Source organism: Marmota flaviventris, chromosome 19 (assembly GCF_047511675.1).
Source record: "Marmota flaviventris isolate mMarFla1 chromosome 19, mMarFla1.hap1, whole genome shotgun sequence".
NCBI lineage: Eukaryota > Metazoa > Chordata > Mammalia > Rodentia > Sciuridae > Marmota > Marmota flaviventris.
The window spans coordinates 17,663,387-17,685,042 of NC_092516.1; the positions used below are offsets into that span (position 1 = coordinate 17,663,387).

At 44.6% G+C, this 21,656-nt stretch overlaps 1 protein-coding gene and 1 pseudogene across 6 annotated transcripts in view; one reads left to right on the forward strand and one right to left on the reverse strand.

The window, feature by feature from the left end:
* Positions 1-21,656, reverse strand: part of Arhgap17 (Rho GTPase activating protein 17) — an 85,459-nt gene that overhangs the window by 44,585 nt on the left and 19,218 nt on the right. For all 6 annotated transcript variants that reach the window (XM_071605555.1, XM_027948801.3, XM_027948798.3 and 3 more), the window contains exons 2-3: positions 5,839-5,878; positions 1,665-1,769 (exon numbers count right to left, since the gene is read on the reverse strand). In XM_071605555.1, coding sequence (XP_071461656.1) covers positions 1,665-1,769; positions 5,839-5,878 — 145 coding nt within the window. The remainder of the gene's footprint in view (positions 1-1,664; positions 1,770-5,838; positions 5,879-21,656) is intronic.
* On the forward strand, positions 15,587-16,080 carry LOC114103168 (small ribosomal subunit protein eS24-like; annotated as a pseudogene).

The following is a 21,656-nucleotide window of genomic DNA, read 5'->3' on the forward strand; positions in this document are numbered from 1 at the left end:
GCGAAGAACTGGTTGTGTGTGCTAACAGAGTCTAGGGCTGTGATTTTCTGCTTGTTTGACAATGACTGAAAAGTAAACCCACTAGCTAGAACCCGCAAAAACAGAGGTGGCCCAAAGAATGTGACTTGGAGAGCAGGGAGAAGCACCTGAGAAGGCAACAGTAAATAGCTAGACACAGCAGCTGCTGAGGCAAGAGAACGAGGAGCAGCAGGCAGTGGGCGAGCATCGGGGCTGGCTTAGGGGCAGATGGGCAGCAAGCATTTCTGGACCACAGGCCATGTGCAAACGTCTTTTTTTTTTTTTTTTTTTTGGTGCCAGGGATTGAACTCAGGTACTAGACCACTGAGCCACACCCCCAGCCTTATTTTGTGTTTTATTTAGAGACAGGGTCTCACTGAGTTGCTTAGTGCCTTGCTTTTGCTGAGGCTGGTTTTGAACTCAAGATCCTCCTGCCTCAGCCTCCCCAGCCACTGGGATTACAGTGTGCACCTCGCCAGCCAAACATCCACTCTTACCAGACAAAATTGCATAATTCTAACTATTGTGGAAGGGAGGGATAACCCTGGTGTCAAGGTGTGTTACAAATATCTGTAGGAAATACAAAAGAAGGGTGATAGATATCTGTATAACTGTTCTTCCTTTTGAGAAATCCAATGACAAAACAGCAAATCCTAGCTTCCCAGTGAACTGTCACTTGAATGTGACCAAACTCATAAGGATAGTGCATGCTTGTAAGTCAGGAGCCTGAACACAAAGACAGAAGTGCTAGGTGAATACACACTGCTGGGTCTACTGGTGGCGCAGAGGTCCCGAATGCTCTGAACAAAGGCATGCAGCAGTGGACACCGGATAGCTCTCCCAGAGGCCACCCTTCCTCTCTGTGACAGTACCCTGGTTTTTCTTAGGGATTTTTTCAGCCTCAATAAAGCCTGTGAGCAGAAAGTAGACATAGCCCAGGCTCCAGGGCTGTCCCAACCAGTTTAGGTCAACCAGTGCCTCCCTCCCCTCAGCCAGCCTCACCCCTGCCTACGGTAACTAGGGAATGTGGCTTGACAAAGATCAATGCAATGGACAGGAATTTCTATCTGGCAATGGCGTGGGAAAAGGCACTTCCTTACTCCACCAAGAAAACTACTAGAAGAGTTTCTCTCTGCTTCTGGAACACACAAGAGAAGCCCAGGAAGGTGCTGGTGCCAATTTGCAGCTGTGAGGTGCCTGTCTCAGATAAAACAGGTGTGAAGAAGGTGGGGGAGAAGCACGAGGCTGAGGTTTTGGTTGTATTAATTATTGAAATGAGAGGTGAGCCCACCTCAACCCCATTCCAATTTCTGGACTTCTCCTTTCTGAGTCATCTTAAGTAGCATTCAGATTTTTGCCATCAGGGATTCCCAACTGACATGTCCATTCTCTTATCAATGACAAATGGTTCAAATCCTTAAAGGCACTTGGAAGAGATTCAGGGGGAGCTGGGCTTTCAGCCTGGTGATGTCTTAAGCAAGAAAACAATGCTATGGCCAGGGAGCGTCACAGGACAAAGGGTGACAGAACATACCCATCCAAAGTCAACCTGCCAATGCTACCTGGGAAAAACCAGTCAGTCCAGGAGGAGATAAGCCCCAAAAGACAAGAAAGGTGCCTTGCTGTGGGTCACATCTGATACTTACGTGTCTTCTCTCGGCATCGGTGCCATGCTGGCCCTGGAAGCATGCCATGAGCCGCTTATGGGAATGGTGACACATTGACCGCACAGTGTCCAGGCGCCGCTCGATCTGACAAGGCAGAAACAAAGAGTTGTTTGCAAGGCCTGAAGACAAACTCACCTCCTTCCACCTGTCTGCATGGAGGCAGGAAAAGCATTCTGCAGTAAAATCCTGCAGCTCTTGGGTCTGGGTAGAAATGGCTCCCACTCGCCACTCCGGGATTCTCACTGTGGACATTCTGGGCTGGGCAGCTCCAGGTTGACAGGAGCCAACAGTGTGTTCAGCAGCACATTGGCCTCTAGCCCATAGTACACCAGTAGCACCCACTCTCCAAATTGTGACTACCAAAAATGACTGCAGACATTGTGGGATATCTCCAGGAGGGTGAAACCACCCTGTTGAGAACCCTGACCCTCCTGTACTGAAGGCTTCGGAGGCCTCTGTCTGCAGGCTAAGGGGACAGTCCCAGTTCAACCTTACTGTCAGAACAAGTAGTGGCTGTCCATTCACCCGCTATGCACCAGCAAAGCCCTGAGTGCAACCAAGCAGAATTGCAAATGACCAGTCCAGGCCCAGACCGAGTGCCAAGTGGGAAAAGCTGTCACAGGGACAACCAGAGCCTGGTCTCCAGCACATGGCAATGGAGCCTTCCATACGCAGGACATTAGACTGACATATGTTCCACCATTTAGACTCCTGATCAATGCTCAGAAAACTATTCCTTATTGGGTTTGGAGTGGGTTTTGTTTTGAATGAATCTCTAGAGCAGAATAGATGGCCAGCAGTAAGAACCATGACTTGGGGACCCACACATTGTGAGAAGCTTCCCAAAATACTACTGCTGGGAGATGGCTGTTTATGGCAAAGAGAGCGGCTTCTTACAGGAAGGAATGCCAGAAATGTGCACTCTGATGACTCACCAAGGAGCACAAGCCCTTGGGGATGCTTTCTATTTTAAAGAAAAATCAACAAATTCAAAGCAGAATACATCTTGACTCCCTCACAATATCTTACCCCATGAGATATTTTGTGCCTCTTTCTCAAAAGGTCCCCACAACACCAGCAGCTTTGCTTTCTGAGCCCCAATTACCAAGACCCAAGTCTCACAATGGCTTTCCTTAATTCCATTTTTATTTCAATTTCCACTAGAATGTCAACTCTGCAAATACAAGAGCCCTGTCTGCTTTGTCCACTCATCTCCCAACCAGCATCTGCACGCCGTCTGTCACAGGATCAGAAGGCACTCGCTTGACATTTGTGAACAAACCGGAGGCAAATCTGCTGAGTCCCTGTGCCAGGTATTAGAAAAATAACAGTAAGTCAGTCCTGGCTTCTCCCTCCAGGGATCCAAGTTGCAGGGCAACTTCACACAAACAAAACAAAAGGCAGCCCTTAACCACGCCTGTCATTCCAGCTCTCGGGAGGCTGAGGCAGGAGGCAAATTCACAGCCAGGCTGGGCAACTTAGTGAGACCCTGACTCAAAATAAAAAATTTAAAAGGGCTGGGATCTGGTATGTAGCTCGGTGGTAGAGCATCCCTGGGTTCAATCCCCAAAACAAAAAAGGAAAAAAAAGGCTTCATATTATTCTAACAGAGATCTAAGAGAGAAGTAGGAAATCAAAGAGAAAACCGAGGGGCGTTTCGCCAGGCACACAAGCCGGCAACATGCACCTCTGTGGCTTGGTGTGGTGGTAAGAACAAGCAGTCACACTGCCTGGTCCGTGATCAGTACTTTCCACAACCCACTAACCCTCCTAACAACCCCACAGTGTGAAGACTGCCAAGACCCTGGTCGCAGAGGCGTTGAAACTGAGGGGAAGGTAAGAAAACCACGAGGACACAACGCCAGTGAGACACACCTGGGGCCGAACCCAGAGCTCACGCTGGCTGCCACTCTCTACTCTCCACATTAAAAACAGCAGACCCCAGGGTGCGGAGACCTCTGTGGCAGTGGCGGCAGATGTGGACTCGGAACCTGTGTAGTAGGGCAGGAGTTTCTAGAGACCGGCAACCCTTTCAGATGCCAGTGGCTGTCTGCACAAAGGGACAAGGATGAGGACTGTGCCGACCTGCAAGGTCCTCTGCCTGTCTCAGGACCTCAGGGTTCTAAGTGAGATGATGCATATGACTGATGTGGGATGTGAAGGGAAAATACCAATATGAAAACCTACTTTGGTTAACATTTAAATGGCCCAAACAGTATTTCTGAAAGTCTGAAAAATATTTTAAAACATGAAAAGAAAATCAACAAAGAAATAATGAGTATGATTCTTTAATAAGTCTTTACAAAATTCTATCCTCTAATTAAAAAAAAAAAAAAAAGATTCTATCCTCAAACCAAAAAACCTTACAAACAAACAACAGGGGGAAAAAAAGAAGAAAAACCAACAAGTGGGGTGCAGTGGTGCATATCTGTACCCCCTGCAACTCAGGAAGCTGAGGCAAGAGTATCACAAGCTCCAGGCCAGCCTGGGCAACTTAGCAAGATCTTGTCTTCAAATAAAAAGGGCTGGGGATGCAGCTCAGGGGCAGAGCACAGGCCCTGGGTTCAATCCTGAGCACCAAAAAACAAACAAAAAAAATCAACTGGCCCTCTGTTTCCAAGGGTTCTGCATCCACTGATCCACCATGTATCAAAAATGTTTGAGAGCCAGGCACAGTGGAGCACACCGGTAATTCCAACAACTGAGAGGCTGAGGGCAGCCTCAGCAAGGCCTTAAGTTTTAGCTAAAGGCCTTTGTTTTAGCTGAAGTCGCCCTGACTCTAAATATAATACAAAATAAGGTCTGGGGATGTGGCTCAGTGTTTAAGTGTTCCAAGGTTCAATCCCCACTACCAAAAAAAAAAAAGAGGGCTGGGGCCATAGTTCAGTGGCAGAGCGCTTGCCTAGCATGCGTGAGGCACTGGGTTCTATCCTTAGCACTGCATAAAAAACTAAACAAATAAAAGCATGCTGTCCATCTACAACTATAAAAAAATTTTTTTTAAAAGAGACAGAGACAGAGAGAGAGAGAGAGAGAGAGAGAGAGACAGAACAAAATTCCATCTGTACATAATATCCACACTTTAATTTCCTGTCCTTATTCCCCAAATAATACAACTATTTACACAGCACTTAGACTGTATTAGGTATTATATGAAAATAAAGGGGGGTGTGCAAAAACTAGGACACTTTATGTTTGGGGTAAGCACAAATTATGAACCCGTTGGGGAGCCTGGAAACAATCTGCTCCTGGACACCAAGGAACACAGTGTTCTACCTGAAGATGGCTGTCATCATTCAGAAGGTTTTGGCCTGTGTCGTGGTGGCTGTGCCAGTCCCTCCTCTACACAGGAAGAGAGAGAGTCACCTAGGAGCAGACCCTAGGTCTCAGGAACTCTCCCAAGTAAACCTGCTCGCAGTTGCAGGAGGAGGCTGGCCAGGTCTGTCCTCCCCTGGCTGCTCTGCGACTGGTGAAGGGAGGACCTTGGAGGCCCAGCGTCTGCCAGGAGAAGCTCCCAACCCCAACGTTAGGGAACCTATTGACAGGTTGAGTACAACAGCCCTGGCCAGAGTCCCCTGGAAGAAAGGGAGGACAGAGGGTCTGGGCTTCTGAGCAGAGGCACCTGGGCCTCAGGTAGGTCTGGGCACTATCACTGAAAGCACAAGCTCCTCAGGACCCATGCACCCTGGAGCTGGGGCCCAACGGTGAGAGGAACGAGCTGGGGCTGATGGGGCCTCTGCCTCAGCCGAGGGGCCTGTCCCACCAAGGGCCTCAGCACAGCAGCAGATCAGAGCCTCGGCCCACGAGGGACGTAAGCAGGCCCCTCCCCACCCAGCACCCCGCACCTGAATGTGCACCAGCCCCGTCTGAATTTCATAACCGACACCACGGTTTCAGATCCCCTTTCCATCACCAGCCACTCTACCGCCGCTCCCTCCTGCTCATTTATTCTATTCCACTTAAAAATTAAAACCCACAAGCTTCAATTCTCATTTATAGTTTTTGTTTGCTGGTTGGTTTTTGTCTTTTGCGGTGCTGAGGACCAAACCCACGGCCCCACGCTCTCTACCACAGAGGTACACCCTCAGCCCTGGACTCTTTCCTCACAGTGTGACTTTAAACAGGTTATTTTAAGAAAACTTTACTTTGTTACCTGTAACAGATCTTCACTGAGGACTTCTGTTTTCTCGGCTCTGTGGGAAAAAAATCAAAAATACAGAATTAGAAACCCAGGGAAGAAAAGTGACTCATGAAACTTAAAAATTATTAGCTTCCAGTTTAAAACAAATAAGGCAGAAATGAATGCTAAGGGGGGAAATTCCACCGGTGTTTACATCAGAGGGTGACTTTAGCTAAAATAAACAAAAATTTGCAGGGGAGAGACCCAACACAAGAACATGGTGGTTCTCAGCCTTGAGCATCTGTAGCATTCCCGAAAGTGGGGCTGATGGCAAGTGCCAATTTCCACATGGCACCACAGAGGACTCTCTTTTGAGTCTGGAGTGAGGGCCTCCATTCCTAACAGGTCCCTTCCTGCTCAGAACTCCCTTGCAGGAAGTCCACAGAACATGCTCTGAGAAGACTCTTCTCCCAAAACTTAACCTTCAGTCTTCTTCTTTTTTTTTTTTGAGGTGTTGGGGATTGAACCCAGGGCCTCAGATATGCTAGATAACTGCTGGACCACTGAGTTCCGCCCCCAGCCCAACATTCAGTTCTTAAAATGATAATTTCCATGTTTCATAGCCTTCCCAAAACAAGTTCATCACAAATCTAGAAACAAGCAATGACACAAGTCTAAACCACCAGGTTTCTCCCTAACTTCAAAAAGAAACAAAGTATTTTCAGAACTTTCCCTAGGCTATTTTTGGAACTACTACTCACTTCACCAACCTTTCCAGAAAACCAAGATGGTAGGGTAGCAGCAATCAGAAGAGGTGCATTCTAAGATCCTAAAGTCTCATTTGCCAAACCAGAATAATTTTTGAAGACTGCTTAGTTTAGGTCTGGAAATATCCCCCAAAGGCTCATGTGTTAAGGGGTTGGTCACCTGGGAGATGGCAGAACATTTTGTAAGTAGGGCCTAGTTGTAGGAAGTTAGCTCATGGGGGCATGTCCTTGAAGGGCATAGAGACCATAGGTCCTTGTCTCTTTCTTGTTCCTGGGCCACCATGAGGTGAACAGGCCTCTTCTATCATGTGCTCCTGCCATGATGTACCATGCCACTCAGACCCAAAGCAACAGGGCCAAGCAACCATGGACTAAAACCTCTGAAATCATGAGCCAAAATAAACCTTCCTCTTTATAATTGATTTTCTCAGGTATTGTATCACAGTGACAGAAAGCTGACTAGCACTTTTCTCTGCAGTTCAGAATGGCTGCATCACTGCCATAAATAATACCCAGCAGTACTACAGTATAAATGCCATTGTAGACTTCTGGTACAATTAGTGATTTGAGCCAGGTCTTTTAAAACTTCTATCAAATTCCCATTAAAATGAAGAAGTAAATTCTTAAGAAGAAAAAAGACCATTTCAGCACCGAAGAGTGAGCAGAGATGGGAAGGGGCCAAAATAAACCAGAAATCTGGCCTTTTATAAACTCTAAAGCAAAATGCAGAGCTGCATGGTCTCAGCCATGAGTAAATGCAGAAGAAACACCAAGAGGACCCACAAGTAAACTCAACACGAAGCTCAGAGAAGCACCAGCTATGCGCAAAGGGATAAGTATCTTCAGGAAATGGCATGTTGACCAAACTGGGCATCAACACAGAGGATACCAATACGAGTCACCACAGTAGTGTCCTAGTTAACCTGGAGAGGCCTACAGGAGTGGCTCACTCACCAGTTTCTGCAGAAAACCGGAACTCTGATAGGATTCAAACCTCCCAAGGCCAGAGAATCAGAGGCTGGCGAGCAAGTCAAGGCCGCAGCTCCCAGAAGCTCAACTCCATGAACAAGTTCCACTAGCAGCAGACCAAATTATACCATCATAGCCCTTGCTTGGCACATGTGGTTCTGGGCATTGCTGACCTGCTGAACACTAGCAGCCACGCCAGTCAGGGAAGTGGAGTAGGGTCCTACTGACTTGGGTCAGACTAGCTGCTTCAAAATGAAACCTGACGGTCAGCCTAGCAGGGACCAGGACCACCAGAGCTTCCTGGGATCCCACCACACCTCCCACCAACAGCCTCACCCTTCCTCTAGCAAAATACCTCTGCTGGCTTTTGTAACTTTTGCTTTTTTTCTTCTCTAGCCAAAGTCTAAAACTCCACACAGTCCCTATAAGCCCCCACTTCAACTCTGAAATCTCTTCCTTATGTATGTCTAAGTATACAGAAAAAGGTCTCAAGGCCTATTAACACTCACAAGTTCAAAAGCAAACAGTCAATCTGTGAATCAGCAGATTTGTCCTATCAGAAAACAAATTATTTTTAAAATAACAAGAGGAGAACTTGCTTTACTTTCCCACTGTGGGCTACCGGAGAAGAGTAAAAGCATGGTAGTGTGCTGACACTAATGCTGGCTGAGGACAACCACCTTGAGCTTTTCCAGTGACCTCACATTGATAATCTGAAATAAAAGATCAAACACATGGGCTAGGGGTATAGCACAATGGTAGAGTAATTGCCTAGCACATACAAGGTCCTTGGGATTGCCCTAGCACCAAAAGAAGGGGGGGATATATATATATATATATATCATATATATATCACACACACACATATATACACATATATAAACTTATACATAGATGTACATATTTAAGTTAATATAATTTATGTACTATAAAAATATATATATATATTTTAAATCAAATACAAACCAGTTTCAATTAAAAAAATTTTCCTCCTTTCAAACCATGGCTTTTTTGAGAGAAAGAGCCAGGTGTTAAAGATTTCTGAATTTATGAGCACAGTGCTGCAACAGCCACTAAAACAAACAAATAAATAAATAAAGCAAATGCAAAAACAAAAAGCAAGCATTAACTTCAGGAAAAATAAAAAGTCTATTAGGAAGATAGTTACAATACACTACTATGCTTAGCTGCAAATAATTTATTGGACCTAACAACGCAAATGCCAAACACTAACATAACCAAACTTTATAACATAATAATATTGGAAGGATGGTGGTGCGGAAGCAGAGGGAAAGGGTGTACAGGGGCCCTAAACTCTCATTTACCCTAACAGAAAGTCAAGAGACAATAACTACACTTGATCCACAGCACAGCAGTGTAAACATGTTATCTGTAAATATGGATATGAGTGAATTCCAGAATAAACAGCTAAACTTTCATACTAGTTGATTCGGTAGTCGGAGAATCTCTGAAAGAGTGGGGAGAGACCCCACTATATTTTGTAATAAACCCTGATTACTTAACTACTTTTTTTTTTTACATGTATACATAGTTCCACATTATAAAAAATACTATGTTACTGGGCTGGAGATATAACATAGTTGGAAGAGTGCTTGCCTTGCATGCATAAGGCCCTGGGTTCAATCCACAGCACCCAAAAAAATAAATACAATGTTACATTTTCAAATAGTTTGATTGATATGGTTAAGGTACCTCAAAGCAGGCACAACTAGCAATCTACAAAAGCACAAGAACACATGTACCTTGAGTATCCAAAATGCAAAGAAAATAAATATATTTACAGTCCTTTTTCCAAAGGAACTGGACCCTTTGTTTTAAAGTGACTTTATCTGAAAAGGTATTAGTGACTGAAAAATATTGAACGTATTGCATGAAAATGTTAACGCACTGTTTAAAAATAAATTTGCCCTATTTTTTCGCCTTGTGGATCCAATGTGTCTGTCTTCTTAACCAGATTTCAGAGTTCAAATGAAACTATTTAAGTGAGCTACATCAACTATCATCACTTCTAACAGACAGATCATGACAGTGGTGGGTAATATGCAAATCAGGGCGCTCTCTGAGCACCTCAGCTATAATGGTAGGAACCGCTCCCAAGATGGGGTCCGACTTCCCTCTTCACTATAACTGGTCCAAGGCCTTCTATGCTGAATGATTTTTAGGGTGTTCATCTTTACCAAGAATTTTTACCTAAGAAAATTCAGCAATTATTCAGATATATTGGCCAAGGTGCTCATTCAATAGCCAAGGGAATTAGCCATAAAAACTTGCTGGTCTTTCCTGAGATAAATTATTTTTGCTAATCATGGTATTTCCTCTGCCAGGTAAGTATAAAGTGAGTTATCTTTGACCAGTTGTTGTTGTTTTCATTTATTAAATTTAAACAGACTGAACATGTCAAGGCACCTGAAGGGAAAAAAAACAGTGGACAGAGTGACCCAACAATAAAAATAATGCTTGCCAAATCAGGCTGTTCTAAATCAGAGACTCTGCTGCACAGACTTCAACTTTGTGCTTTGTCAGGGCCTCCTTTGTGTCCAATGTTCCGTGCTTGAAAACACACTGGAGTGTTTCCTGTCTGCAACTGGAAAAACAATGCGAATCAGGAAGGAACTTCCCACTCGCCATGTTACTCTGGGCTTTGTTTTTTCCTATGCGAGCCACCCCACGGTTCCACTGGTCATTCCAACCAGGACTCCATCAGGGAGGGCTTTTGATCTACTTTTTGCGAAGGCATGAGACCTTGCCCTCCTTGATCCTCCAAAGCCTCAGCAGAGCAGTGCTGTGCAGGCCAGAACAGGCCACCTTCCCCCTGACTCCACAGAGTGACATCCAACCCTCCAGTTATGGCTGACCGGATGCTGCCTTCACCCCACTTACTAGGCAAGGAAAAAACAGAAATATTCCCAATCTTAAGTAAAAATCTTAAAAAATTATATTTGCTAATCATGGTATTTCCTCTGCCAGGTAAGTATAAAGTGAGTTATCTTTGACCAGTTGTTGTTGTTTTCATTTATTAAATTTAAACGGACTGAACATGTCAAGGCACCTGAAGGGAAAAAAAACAGTGGACAGAGTGACCCAACAATAAAAATAATGCTTGCCAAATCAGGCTGTTCTACGGACAGAAAACGCTCAGGGCTCAGAGTCAAAGGAAACCTTCCAATTAGCCTGACAATTTCCATGTCTTAGTTATGGACCAATTTCTGGTAAAGTAGTTGTTATCCCAACACCCAAATGCCACTACTGTGAACCCCAGGATACTGACTATTGACTACTCCACATGCTTTCATAAAACCTCTATTAAGGGAGCCCTGGACTCTCAAGTTAAGAACAGAAATGGGCTGGCCACACCATCAACATGGGCTGTGATCTCCAAGCAGAGACTACCGACCCCTGCCTGCCAGACAGCTGCCCCCATGGGAGCTGAGACCAGATCCAGTCATCACTGTCCCCCAGCACCTGTCACACAGCAGGTGCTGGAGGAAAATACAGTGAATGGACGGATGGACAGATGTTGCCAAAGAGAAAGGTTTGAGGGCTGGGGTTGTGGCACAGCAGATCGCTCGCCTCGCATGTGTGAGACCCTGGGTTCGATCCTCAGCATCACATAAAAATAAACAAAATAAAGATATTGTGTCCATGTATAACTAAAAAAAAAAAAAATTTAAAAAAAGAGAAAGGTTTGAAAGGCCAACTTTTACCTCACACGAGGTAATAAGAAAAAAATTTAATGAAACTAGATAAAAAGCAGAAATGTGGGTACAGAACTGCCTTCCACAGTAAAACTCACAATCACTAAAACTGGGGGCAGGGGACAGAAAAAGTAAAACCATCTATACTATACTAGTATACTACTACTCCATTTCTCTAATCCCGTCTCTCAGCAGGAACTACTGTTAGCAGTTCATGTGATCTTCCCAATTTGCTCTAACCTTCAGTGATTCTCAACTGGAGGCAAGTGCCCACCCCAGGAGAGACGTGGCACTGTCTGGAGACATCTGCAATGTGTGGCTGGTGAGCAGAGGCCAGGGTGCCTTTGAGAATCTTCAGTGCATCGCTTTCCATAACTAACATAAAAGATTACCTGGCCTGTATTAGCTTCCTATTGCTGCTGTAACAGACTGCCACAAACTCAGAGGTTTAAAATTTTGTTTTCTTATGATTCTAGAGGTCAGAATTTCAAAATAGGTCTCACTGGGCTAAAATCAAGGTGTCAGCACTGGCTGAATTCCTTTCTGGACACTCCAGGGGAGAATCCGTTTCCTTCCTTTTCCAGCTTCTAGAGGCCGCCCACATTCCTTGGCCCCTTTCCTGCATAGCCAAAGCCAACTCTCATTTCTTCCCTGGTAACAGCTCCCTCTGAAGGACTGTTTGCTCCCTAGTCCACAGTCACTGCACTGGGTCCGCCTGCATAATCCCAAATCATCTCCCTCTGTGCTAAGAGGCAATTTTTATTCCATCTCCAACCTTAATCCCCACTTAAACCCAATCTAACACATTCACGGGATCTGGCGATCAGGACAGGAACATCTTTACAGAGGGGAGCATACTCTGCCTGCTAGTGGTCCTAAATGTCAACAGTACCAAGGGCAAAAAATCCTGATTCCAGGGACACATTAACACACAAGGATACACACATCATACACACACACACACACACACACACAAACACAAACACACACCCCAGGGCATCTTTACAGGTCAGAATAAAAATCTTTGTTTTTGATGAAAGTACGTTAACCCATCCCCTTTAAATAGATCAATCTTAACTGCATGAAATTAAGGTAGCACCAAACCTTCCACCTTCCTGTTATACTATTCCAATGGTGGACTGAAGGCTGCCAAGAGTGCCAAACCTTCCTGTCATAAATGGTTCCACCAAGGCTCTGGGGTCCCTCTAGAGACTTAATAGCTAAGAACTGCTGCAGCTAACATTTACAGAATGCTTCATACACCCCATGCACTGAGCTGGCACCTACATCTATTCTCTGTTAATTCCCACATGGACCCTATGGGGTAGGAGCTACAATTATCCCCATTTTACAGATGAAGAAAGTGAGGTACTGAGAGAACTTGCCTAGGACCACATTACTAGTGGAACACAACCAGGCTCGAATTTGATTCCAGAATGCCTCGCTATGGAGTCAGGGACACATGATCTATTAATCCCAAGGGTCAGCAAACTACACCTGCAGGCCAAAGCCAGCTCATGGCCTATTTCTGTATGGCCTGGGAAGCTAAGCACAGTTTTTATTTTTAAGTGGTTGAAAGAAACCAAAAGAGGAATAAGGTTTTGTGGCACATAAAAATCATATGAAATTCAAATGCCAGCATGTATAAATAGTTTTCCTGGAACACAGCCAGGCTCGTGTTTATGTATTATCTGTGGCTGTTTTGGGTTATAATGGCTGAGTTGAGTTAATGTGACAGAGACCGTATGACCTTCAGAGCTCAAAGTACTGGCCAGTGGGCTGTTAGTGGAAAGTGTTGGCCAACTCAGGATCCACATCAGTGATTCTCCAGGAAGTGGTGGGCAGCCTTCACACTGGCTTTTAAGAATCACTCAGGACTGGCATGAGGCCAGCCTGAGGTGCAACTTTCTCTTCCTCAACATTCTGCCTTACACTCAAGGAGCAGCTGGCAAAATGGACAGGAGTGGCTACCCCTGGTAATACTGTACCAATGTGTAGGCACAATGTGTTGGTGACAATGTGACAGAAAGAAATCAGAAACTACTCTCTCCTCTACCTCCCAGAAAACTGTAATATAACAGGGTTTTCTTCATGATCTCTACTCATAAACATATTTCAGGACAAGATCTAAATAAATACAATCTCCTATGTAATGGTTTATAGCTAAGTTTTTCTGGGAAGAATAATGAATACATGATTCAGGCCTGCAGATCCTCTCGTCCATCCGTGCTACGACTCTGCTCTTACCCTGAAGCACAAAAGCAGCTGCAGATAACAAATCCATGACAACCCTATGTCCCAGACTCCATGGACACTGAAATTTGAATTGCACCTGATTTTCCTGTGTCAGAAAATATTACTGCTCTTCAAATTTTTTTCAACCACTTTAAAATGCAAAAACCACTCTGAGCCTTTTGCAGCTGAATTTGGCCCTTAGGCCAGTTTGGTCACCCCTGATCTACTTTAAGTATGTTTTCCCAAGAAACTTCAATCCCTGTTAATCACTTCCCAAATCCACATCTTTCTTACTTTGAAGAGAGATTTCTGCACTTTCTCAACTAGCACTTTAGAGGTTGAGAGATGCTGGCTTTTCAAGACTTCACCAAATTGCTCCCTTTGAACCCTTTCAGCCACCTGCGGCCTCAGAGCAGGGGCTTACATTTCCAGCACGCAGGCACTGTCTACACAGGGGCAGCAAATATGTGGCTAGGCCACCAAGGCTAATATCACACACCAGTGGCGCCCCATTGCACCCAAGATCACAGTGCTGCAGTTCTGTGGTTGATACATTCACACGTGAGACCGTGGCTCTGCTGGTCTTATTTTTTTTTTATGCCTCCCTTCACCCCAAATTACTGCTAGTGCAGCAGTGACTGAACATGTCATAGTCACATACATTGGTGCTGAATCAATGAGTATTTAAGCCACAATTATTGAACTCTCGTTGCCTTTCAGGCACAGGGGGGGTGGGGACATACAGAGATGGGAACATGCCAGAATATACTCTTGGGAGGCCACCAGTCTGGAAAGGTCGCTTATATTTTAGGGAAGAATTCCTTCTCTCCAAAGCATCCCCTTAGAAGCCTTTCTGAATACCAGGCCATCAGCAAGGGCGAAGACAGAACCAAATCAGAAGTGGCCCTTTACCTTGGTGAGCAGATAACTGATCAGCACAATCCAAGTCAGCAAGAAAGACACACCAGGCCCCAGCAAAAAGACCAGACTGAGCCCCAGGGAGGTCAGGGAGAAGGACTCTCCCAGAAGTGGGCATGTGTGGTAGTTAAAAGCTGGGACTATGGATCTAAACTGCCCTGGTTTCAAGTTCTGACCCACAAGCACAGTTTTTCTGCCAGTTTCTCATCTAGCAAATAGGTTTGTAAGAGTTAAATCAATCAATAAAAATTAACCTAAGGTTGTGTTAGCCTGGGTAACAAGCCTTATTTAAATAGCAAGGAAGGGAGGCTTGCTTTTACTAACAAAAAAGGGAAAAGAAGATAGGGAGGAAGAAAAAGAAGAAGGGGGAGTGGTGTAAAAGCCCTGTAGGGGGCTGGGAGCAGGAACCCAAAGCAGGAGCTGGACAGGGAAGGGCGGGCAGCCAAGGCTTCCTTAGGCGCATGCCCATGACCTCCACTGGTTTAAGAAAATTAATTAATAAAAAAAGAAATGGGACCCTGAGAGACCATTTGAAAAACTGATTTTAAATTCTGGTTACCTGGAAATATCTGCCTAGGGCTGATCAAGGAATGAGAACACTGCACCCAGGTCAGCAACACTGCTGCCCACAGTGCATTTCAGTTCCGGGGAATTCCAATTTATGCAACCCTGTCATCTACTGTTACAAGTGCTTCCGAAATCCTCCCAAGCCTCTGCCTCTGTGATGGCTGGGTGCAATGACTTCATTTCATGGTGACCTGGCAGATTGCTGAGTGAGTTCTTACTGCTGTATCTCATTAGATCAGCTGTCCTCTTACATTTCTGGGAAGGAATCTGAAATCTACTTAATTGGATTTTAAAAATAAAGGACCCTCTGACACTTAATACATAAAACAATTTGTTACACATTCCACAAAGTAGTTTAGAAAGTCTTAAAAGACTTTACAGAATCCTAAAGGCATAGCATTAGGAAAAAAATCTTCCCATGCAAAACATGAAAAAGAAAAAGATATTTCTCAGAAGGAAAAGGATCAAATATAGATTTAATCATTCTATACTCTGAATTATTTCCCCAAAAAGATGGGATTTTGCCCACATATTTACAAGCTTCTCTAAGATAGAATTATAACTTTTTTTTTTTTCATTTTAAACAACAACAAGCTTTTCCTCCCTGGGTGTCTGAACGTCTACTGCCATCATGAATGACACAGTAACTATCTGGACCAGGAAGTTCATGACCAACCGACTACTTCAGCGGAAACAAATGGTCATTGACGTTCTTCACCCTGGGAAAGCACAGTACCTAAGACAGAAATTCGAGAAAAATTAGCCAAAATGTACAAGACCACACCAGATGTCATCTTTGTGTTTGAATTCAGAACCCATTTTGGAGGTAGCAAGACAACTGGCTTTGGCATGATTTATGATTCCTTGGGTTATGCGAAGAAAAATAAACCCAAACATAGACTGTCAAGACACGGCCTGTATGAAAAGAAGAAGACCTCAAGAAAACAGCAAAAGGAACGCAAGAACAGAATGAAGAAAGTCAGGGGGACTGCGAAGGCCAATGTTGGTGCTGGCAAAAAGTCAAAGGAGTAAAGATTCTGCAATGACTTTATCTGCGGTGATTATGCAACTTTTTCGTGAGGATTAATAAACTATAAAACCTTTCCATTAAAAAAAAAAACCTTATCAATCTTAATCTTCATAACGTTACTTGAATTCCAATCAAAAATGACTAAGATGAAGAATTACAGAAACGGAATGGAGTTTTATCATTTTCCTGCACATGTAAGCTTATCCACTTGGTTTTTTGTTTGGTCAGTTGGCCTTTCTCCCCTCTGGCACATGGAATGGAATCTATTTCCTAGTCCTACTTTAACCATGTGGGTTGTTTCACAGTTCCACCAACAATTCCTGCTTATACAGGCAAAGTCCAAGGAAACTTCTCCGCCAATCACATTCTTCAACCTCTCTCAACTGTCTCTCCAAGGGACTTTCAAGTGCCCCATTCTTCTCAAGTCATTTATGGTACCTCCTTGAACCAGGAGGCAGCTGAGTTTGAGATTTCAACATCTATTTAAGCAAAAACAGGTGAGAAATATTTCGCAAGATATTGCTATGCGGACAGTGCATACAGCACTATGACCTATGGGGATATGTTACAGGAAGCGGGTCCCATTTACTGCTGTGGTAAGACCACATAGAGGGTGAGGAGGAGCTGAAAAGCCACACCAAAAAACAGTCCACAGCAGAGTGTCTAAGCTGGGCTGAGGGTATAGCTCAATGGTAGAGCACTTGCCAGAAATATGTAAGGCCCTGGGTTCCATCCCATCACCAGAGGAAAAAAAAAGTGCCAAAGGCAAGGCACAAAGTCAAGTGCTCAGCTCTCCACACTGGGCTGACTCAGTGCTGTGGCCACAGCTGGCAGGGAGGCACTCCAACTCCGAGACAGGTTCTGCATGCTCCCAGAGAAAGGAGGTCACAAATGATCATTAAGTTCTCAATGCAGCTCACAAGCAGCCATTTAGCTCCCTGCTTATCTAAGAGTCAGCCGTGGGAGGGGCCTATGGTTTTATTTTGTTTGTTTCAGTTTTTTTGTTTTTGTTTTTTCCTGAGCCACTCTGAACTGAGAGAATAGTAAGGAAAAATGTGGAATAAAAAGTCGCTTTTAACCACCTCTATTAGTTACAATGGTGGGCAGTCTGAAAATAATACAGATGGCTCCATTTGTACAAAGGGGCAGAGAAGGCATGAGTGGCTGGCTAGGTAGGATGGGAATGGGACCTAATTGTGAAGGGCCACAGCGGAGCTTATCTGAGGTGATCAAAATGTTCTAAATCTGGATTGTGGTGATGGCTACATAACTCTAAATTTACTAAAAATCACTGAGTTGCACACTTGCAATGGGTGAATTTTATGATACATAAAGTCAATGATGGGCCACATATGTGATGGTCCCATAAGATTATAAAGAAGCAGAAAATTCCTGTCATCTGATGACATTGTGCTGTGCCAGTGTAACGCACTTCTCACATATTTGCGGTGCGGTTGGTATAAACAAACCTACTGCGCTGCCCACCACACGAGAGCAGAGCACACGTCCAGTACTTGATACCTGATAATAAGCCATTACGCTACTGCTTGATGTATTGACTGTACCTTTTTTGTATAATACTGGAAATTGAACCCAAGGGTGCCTAAACCACTAAGCCACGTCACCAGCCTTTTTATTTTCTATTTCTTGGTGCTGGGGTTTGAACCCAGGGCCTTGTGCATATGAGGCAAGCACTTACCAACTGAGCTATATTCCCAGCCCTTTTTTAATTTTTTACTTAGAAATAGGGTCTCACTAGGTTGCCTAGGGTCTTGCTAAATTGCTGAGGCTGGCCTTGAACTTTCTTTTTTTTTTTTTAAATTCAAGCTGATTCTTTTTTTTTTTTTTTTTTTTGAGAGAGAGAGAATTTCTTTTTAATATTTATTTTTTTAGTTATCGGCGGACACAATATCTTTGTTTGTATGTGGTGCTGAGAATCGAACCTGGGCCGCACGCATGCCAGACGAGCGCGCTACCGCTTGAGCCACATCCCCAGCCCTGGCCTTGAACTTTCAATCCTCCTGCCTTAGCTTCCAGAGTCACTGGGATTACAGGCATGTACCACTGCACCTGGCTTTACTGTATTTTGGATCATTATTGTAGAATGTACTTTTACTTACAGGAAAAAAATTTACTCTGAACAGTGTGATGTGATGCCAGCAGTAGCCTCAGACGCCTCAGGTTTACTGCACCTCTCAGCTGCATCATTTCTCCTGGCTTGATTTAATCTGTTCTGTGCATCTCGGCCCCAGGAGCATCAGGCTGCACCGCAGATCTATACCATTTGGCCCAGGTGCATGGCAGGCTGCACTGTCTAGGTTTGTGTAAGCACACGCCATGATGTTCATGCAATGATGAGTTGCCTGACATTTCTCAGAATGTGTCTGTTTTTCAATGACACATGATTCAATAAAACAGTTTAAAAATGATAATACCAATGACTGGACCCCCAACTCAGAACAACTGGATCACTCCTCTGGGGTAGATCCTGGCCCTTTTGGAGGAAGGAAAAAAAAAAAAAAAAACTCCCCAGGCAATTCCCTAGCATTGGTGGCACTGAGGAACCACTGTGTAGAAGGGTGAAGAACCACAGCTCAGGTGAAGGCAGGATAACTAACAGGGCAGGGCACGGGGCCCAGCAGGGAAGGGTTGGCAGGAGCATAGCAGAAGCCTTCCCAGGTATGGGCAATCAGTGCTCTCTGGAGGTCAGTGCTGCCTGAACCCACCTTGTGTGCATGAGTCACAACTGATTCTTTCTAGCCTTCTAACATTTTGCAGGCAGTCACTGAGTTCAGATAAGAAGCGGGTGGATACAGATAGCAAGTTTCGTTTTAGGGAGAGGATAGCGAGGACAGGAATACAGAATATGGCAGGGGTTAAGGGCCAGGGCTCTGGGATCAGACAGACCCCAGCGATGTCACCTCTTAGCTGCAACTATGGGTGTCCATCTGCTCCACTATAAAACAGAGTAATTCTAACTATAAAAGAGAAATAACAGCAATGATACACCACTGTAGAAGGAGTGCAAAAACGCCATCTTTTCTATTATTCATCACATTGATCGCAGTTCCTGACACCTAGTGAGGGCTACTGGCTACTCAGAGAGGTACAGCCAATTACAACAACCTGCAGATGATTCCCAAGGCTTATCCAAGAAGGACCTTTCCCGGGTTAACAAGCTGTTCTAGCTTCTCTCTGGAAGAAGTTACTGTGGAGCGCAGACCACACAAAACCAAAAAGCCATGTCCACCCTCAAGCAAGAGCAGGAGCAGGAGCGGGAGCAGGGCAGGCAGGGAAGGCAGTTCTCAACACAGGGCTGGTCGTGACAATGCTGTGTGGGATGAGGCCACCAAGGAATCACAGGCACACAATAAACAGAACCTGAGGAGCGGAACCCTCCATCAGAGGATCAACGCCTTAAGCTGCAGTGCCTCATGCTACTGGCGAGGAGGCTGTAAAAATGCCTGCACCAGCAGTTCCTGGGTGCACCCACCCCAGACGAACTTGCTCCCAGGCAGTCAGATTTTAGACCCCATCATTCACCTCGTATTTATGGGGTTTTCACTAAATGTCAAGAACTGGGGACAGGGAAAAGAGAGAGAGAGAAATGAGTCAGTCCCACCACTGGGAAGCTCCTGGGAAAGACAGAAATGTAAATAACCGACTTGTCCAGAGAGGCCTGGCAACACAAACAGAAGAGTAATGGTCCACGTGGCCAAGACAGGCTTTCCAGGGAAGCAGTCCACAACGCAGCTGAGTCAAGGCAGGGGGAAGTGGGAAGGGGTCTCACCAGGGCAGAGAAAGGAGGAGGGGGATCTGGCTACAGAGAAAGGCGCTATCTGCTAAGGAAGCAGAGGCATCGGGAGGCACTGGGGGCTTTCCAATAACGGACTATCATCAGGTTTGAGTTTTCAAATGAAAACACAACCTGAGGTCTCTACAATTATGCGGGGCAAGGACAAGAACAGAGACCTAGAACCCTAACTTTCCCATCCTGGCATGACATGAAGCTTCTTAACAGAAGCAGCACAACACAATCACTGACTATCAACTATCAACTTAAAAAGTCCTTCACAAAGTACCAAGGAAATTTATAAAATATAAAGCTCTCTCTGGTTAAGAAATCAATCTTACACAGAAACCACAATTCATAGACCACAGTATAATTCATTGAGACACTATCAATTAATACCAAATTTCCAATGCTAAAGTTAAAAAAAGTTTTTAAATAGCCATATTATAGTTATACATTCTCTTTTATGAAAACACTTTCACTTGTTATTTCATGCTATTATAAGTATCCTTAAAGGGCAATTTTTATTTTCCTGATTTCTGGGTTTAGAAACTGAGGCAGACATCCATTAAATGAACAACACAATGTGAACCAGTCTTTGAACCCTCAGAGTACTTTCAAACTGGGCATGTAATCCAGCTCCTTGGGAGGCTGAGGCAGGAGGAGGACTGAAAGTTCAAGGCCAGTCTGGGCAGCTTAGTGAGACCCTGTCTCAAAACACAATTTTAAGAAGGGGGTGGTCTTGGGATACAGCTCAGTGATAGGGCCCTTGCCTAGCATGCACAAGGTCCTGGGCTCATCCTCAGTACCAAGGAAGGAAAGAAGGAGAAAGGCAGGAAGGAAGGAAGGAAGGAAGGAAGGAAGGAAGGAAGGAAGGAAGGAAGGAAGGGTAATTTCAATGTCATGAACCAAAACTAGGTTTCTCTTAAATTTTCATGCTAGATTCTGTTCCTAGTTCCACCACAAACTAATCATATGATCTAAAAATACATCACTTGACCTTCCTGCCCCTCACTTTATTTATATTTGCATCAAATTCTCACATGACTTTTAGGAGACTACAACAGCAAAAAAGAGAACATTCTGAAACCTTCTAAACTACTTTGCAAATGTAGGACTGTATCTCTATAAACAAAAATGTTTCATATTTTTTAAAGGCATGTAGCACTGACATTTGGATACTCAGGGACACTCACTCTAGCTTTCTACAATGAGTACACATCAGATGCAACCCAGGAAGTTCCACCATGCAAGTTCCAGGATACAAAGTGGAGGGGGAAACTATTTACCTGAAAAATCAGGGTGAGGCCACTTTTGATGGATGACAAGTAGAATCTGGGTGGGGAGGATCATAAATTTGTACTTGCCCTATTCTAAAGGTCAGAGAAAAGAGTGCCTGATGCATGAAAGAACACTATAGATGACTCAAAACAGAAAACTAATTTCTTAGAAATGAGGCTTTTCTCAAAAGAGTGCTTGGAATATCCAACGTTTACCGAGTGGAGCTGTGCGGCCCAGCACCAACTTCAGTGGCAGGCTGCTTCCCCACTAACCTTTTCATGGGGTTAGTCACTGGACAAATATTTATTTGGTTCCCTTCCATGAGCCATCATGAGTAAGAGACTCGGCCCCGGCCCTGAGCGAGCTCGAGGACTATCGAGGAAAATAAACCATCCTGCTCCGGCTCAAGGAGAGCTCCAACAGGGGATGCGCAGGGCCCTCCAGGACTTGTCATCTTCTCCACGACTGAGATTTCCTGAGCACTGCTCCAGGTGCTTTGCAAGAGCTAATCCATTAAATTTCATAGTAATTTTGTGAGAGGAATCATCCCCACACTACAGATGAGAAAAGTGAAG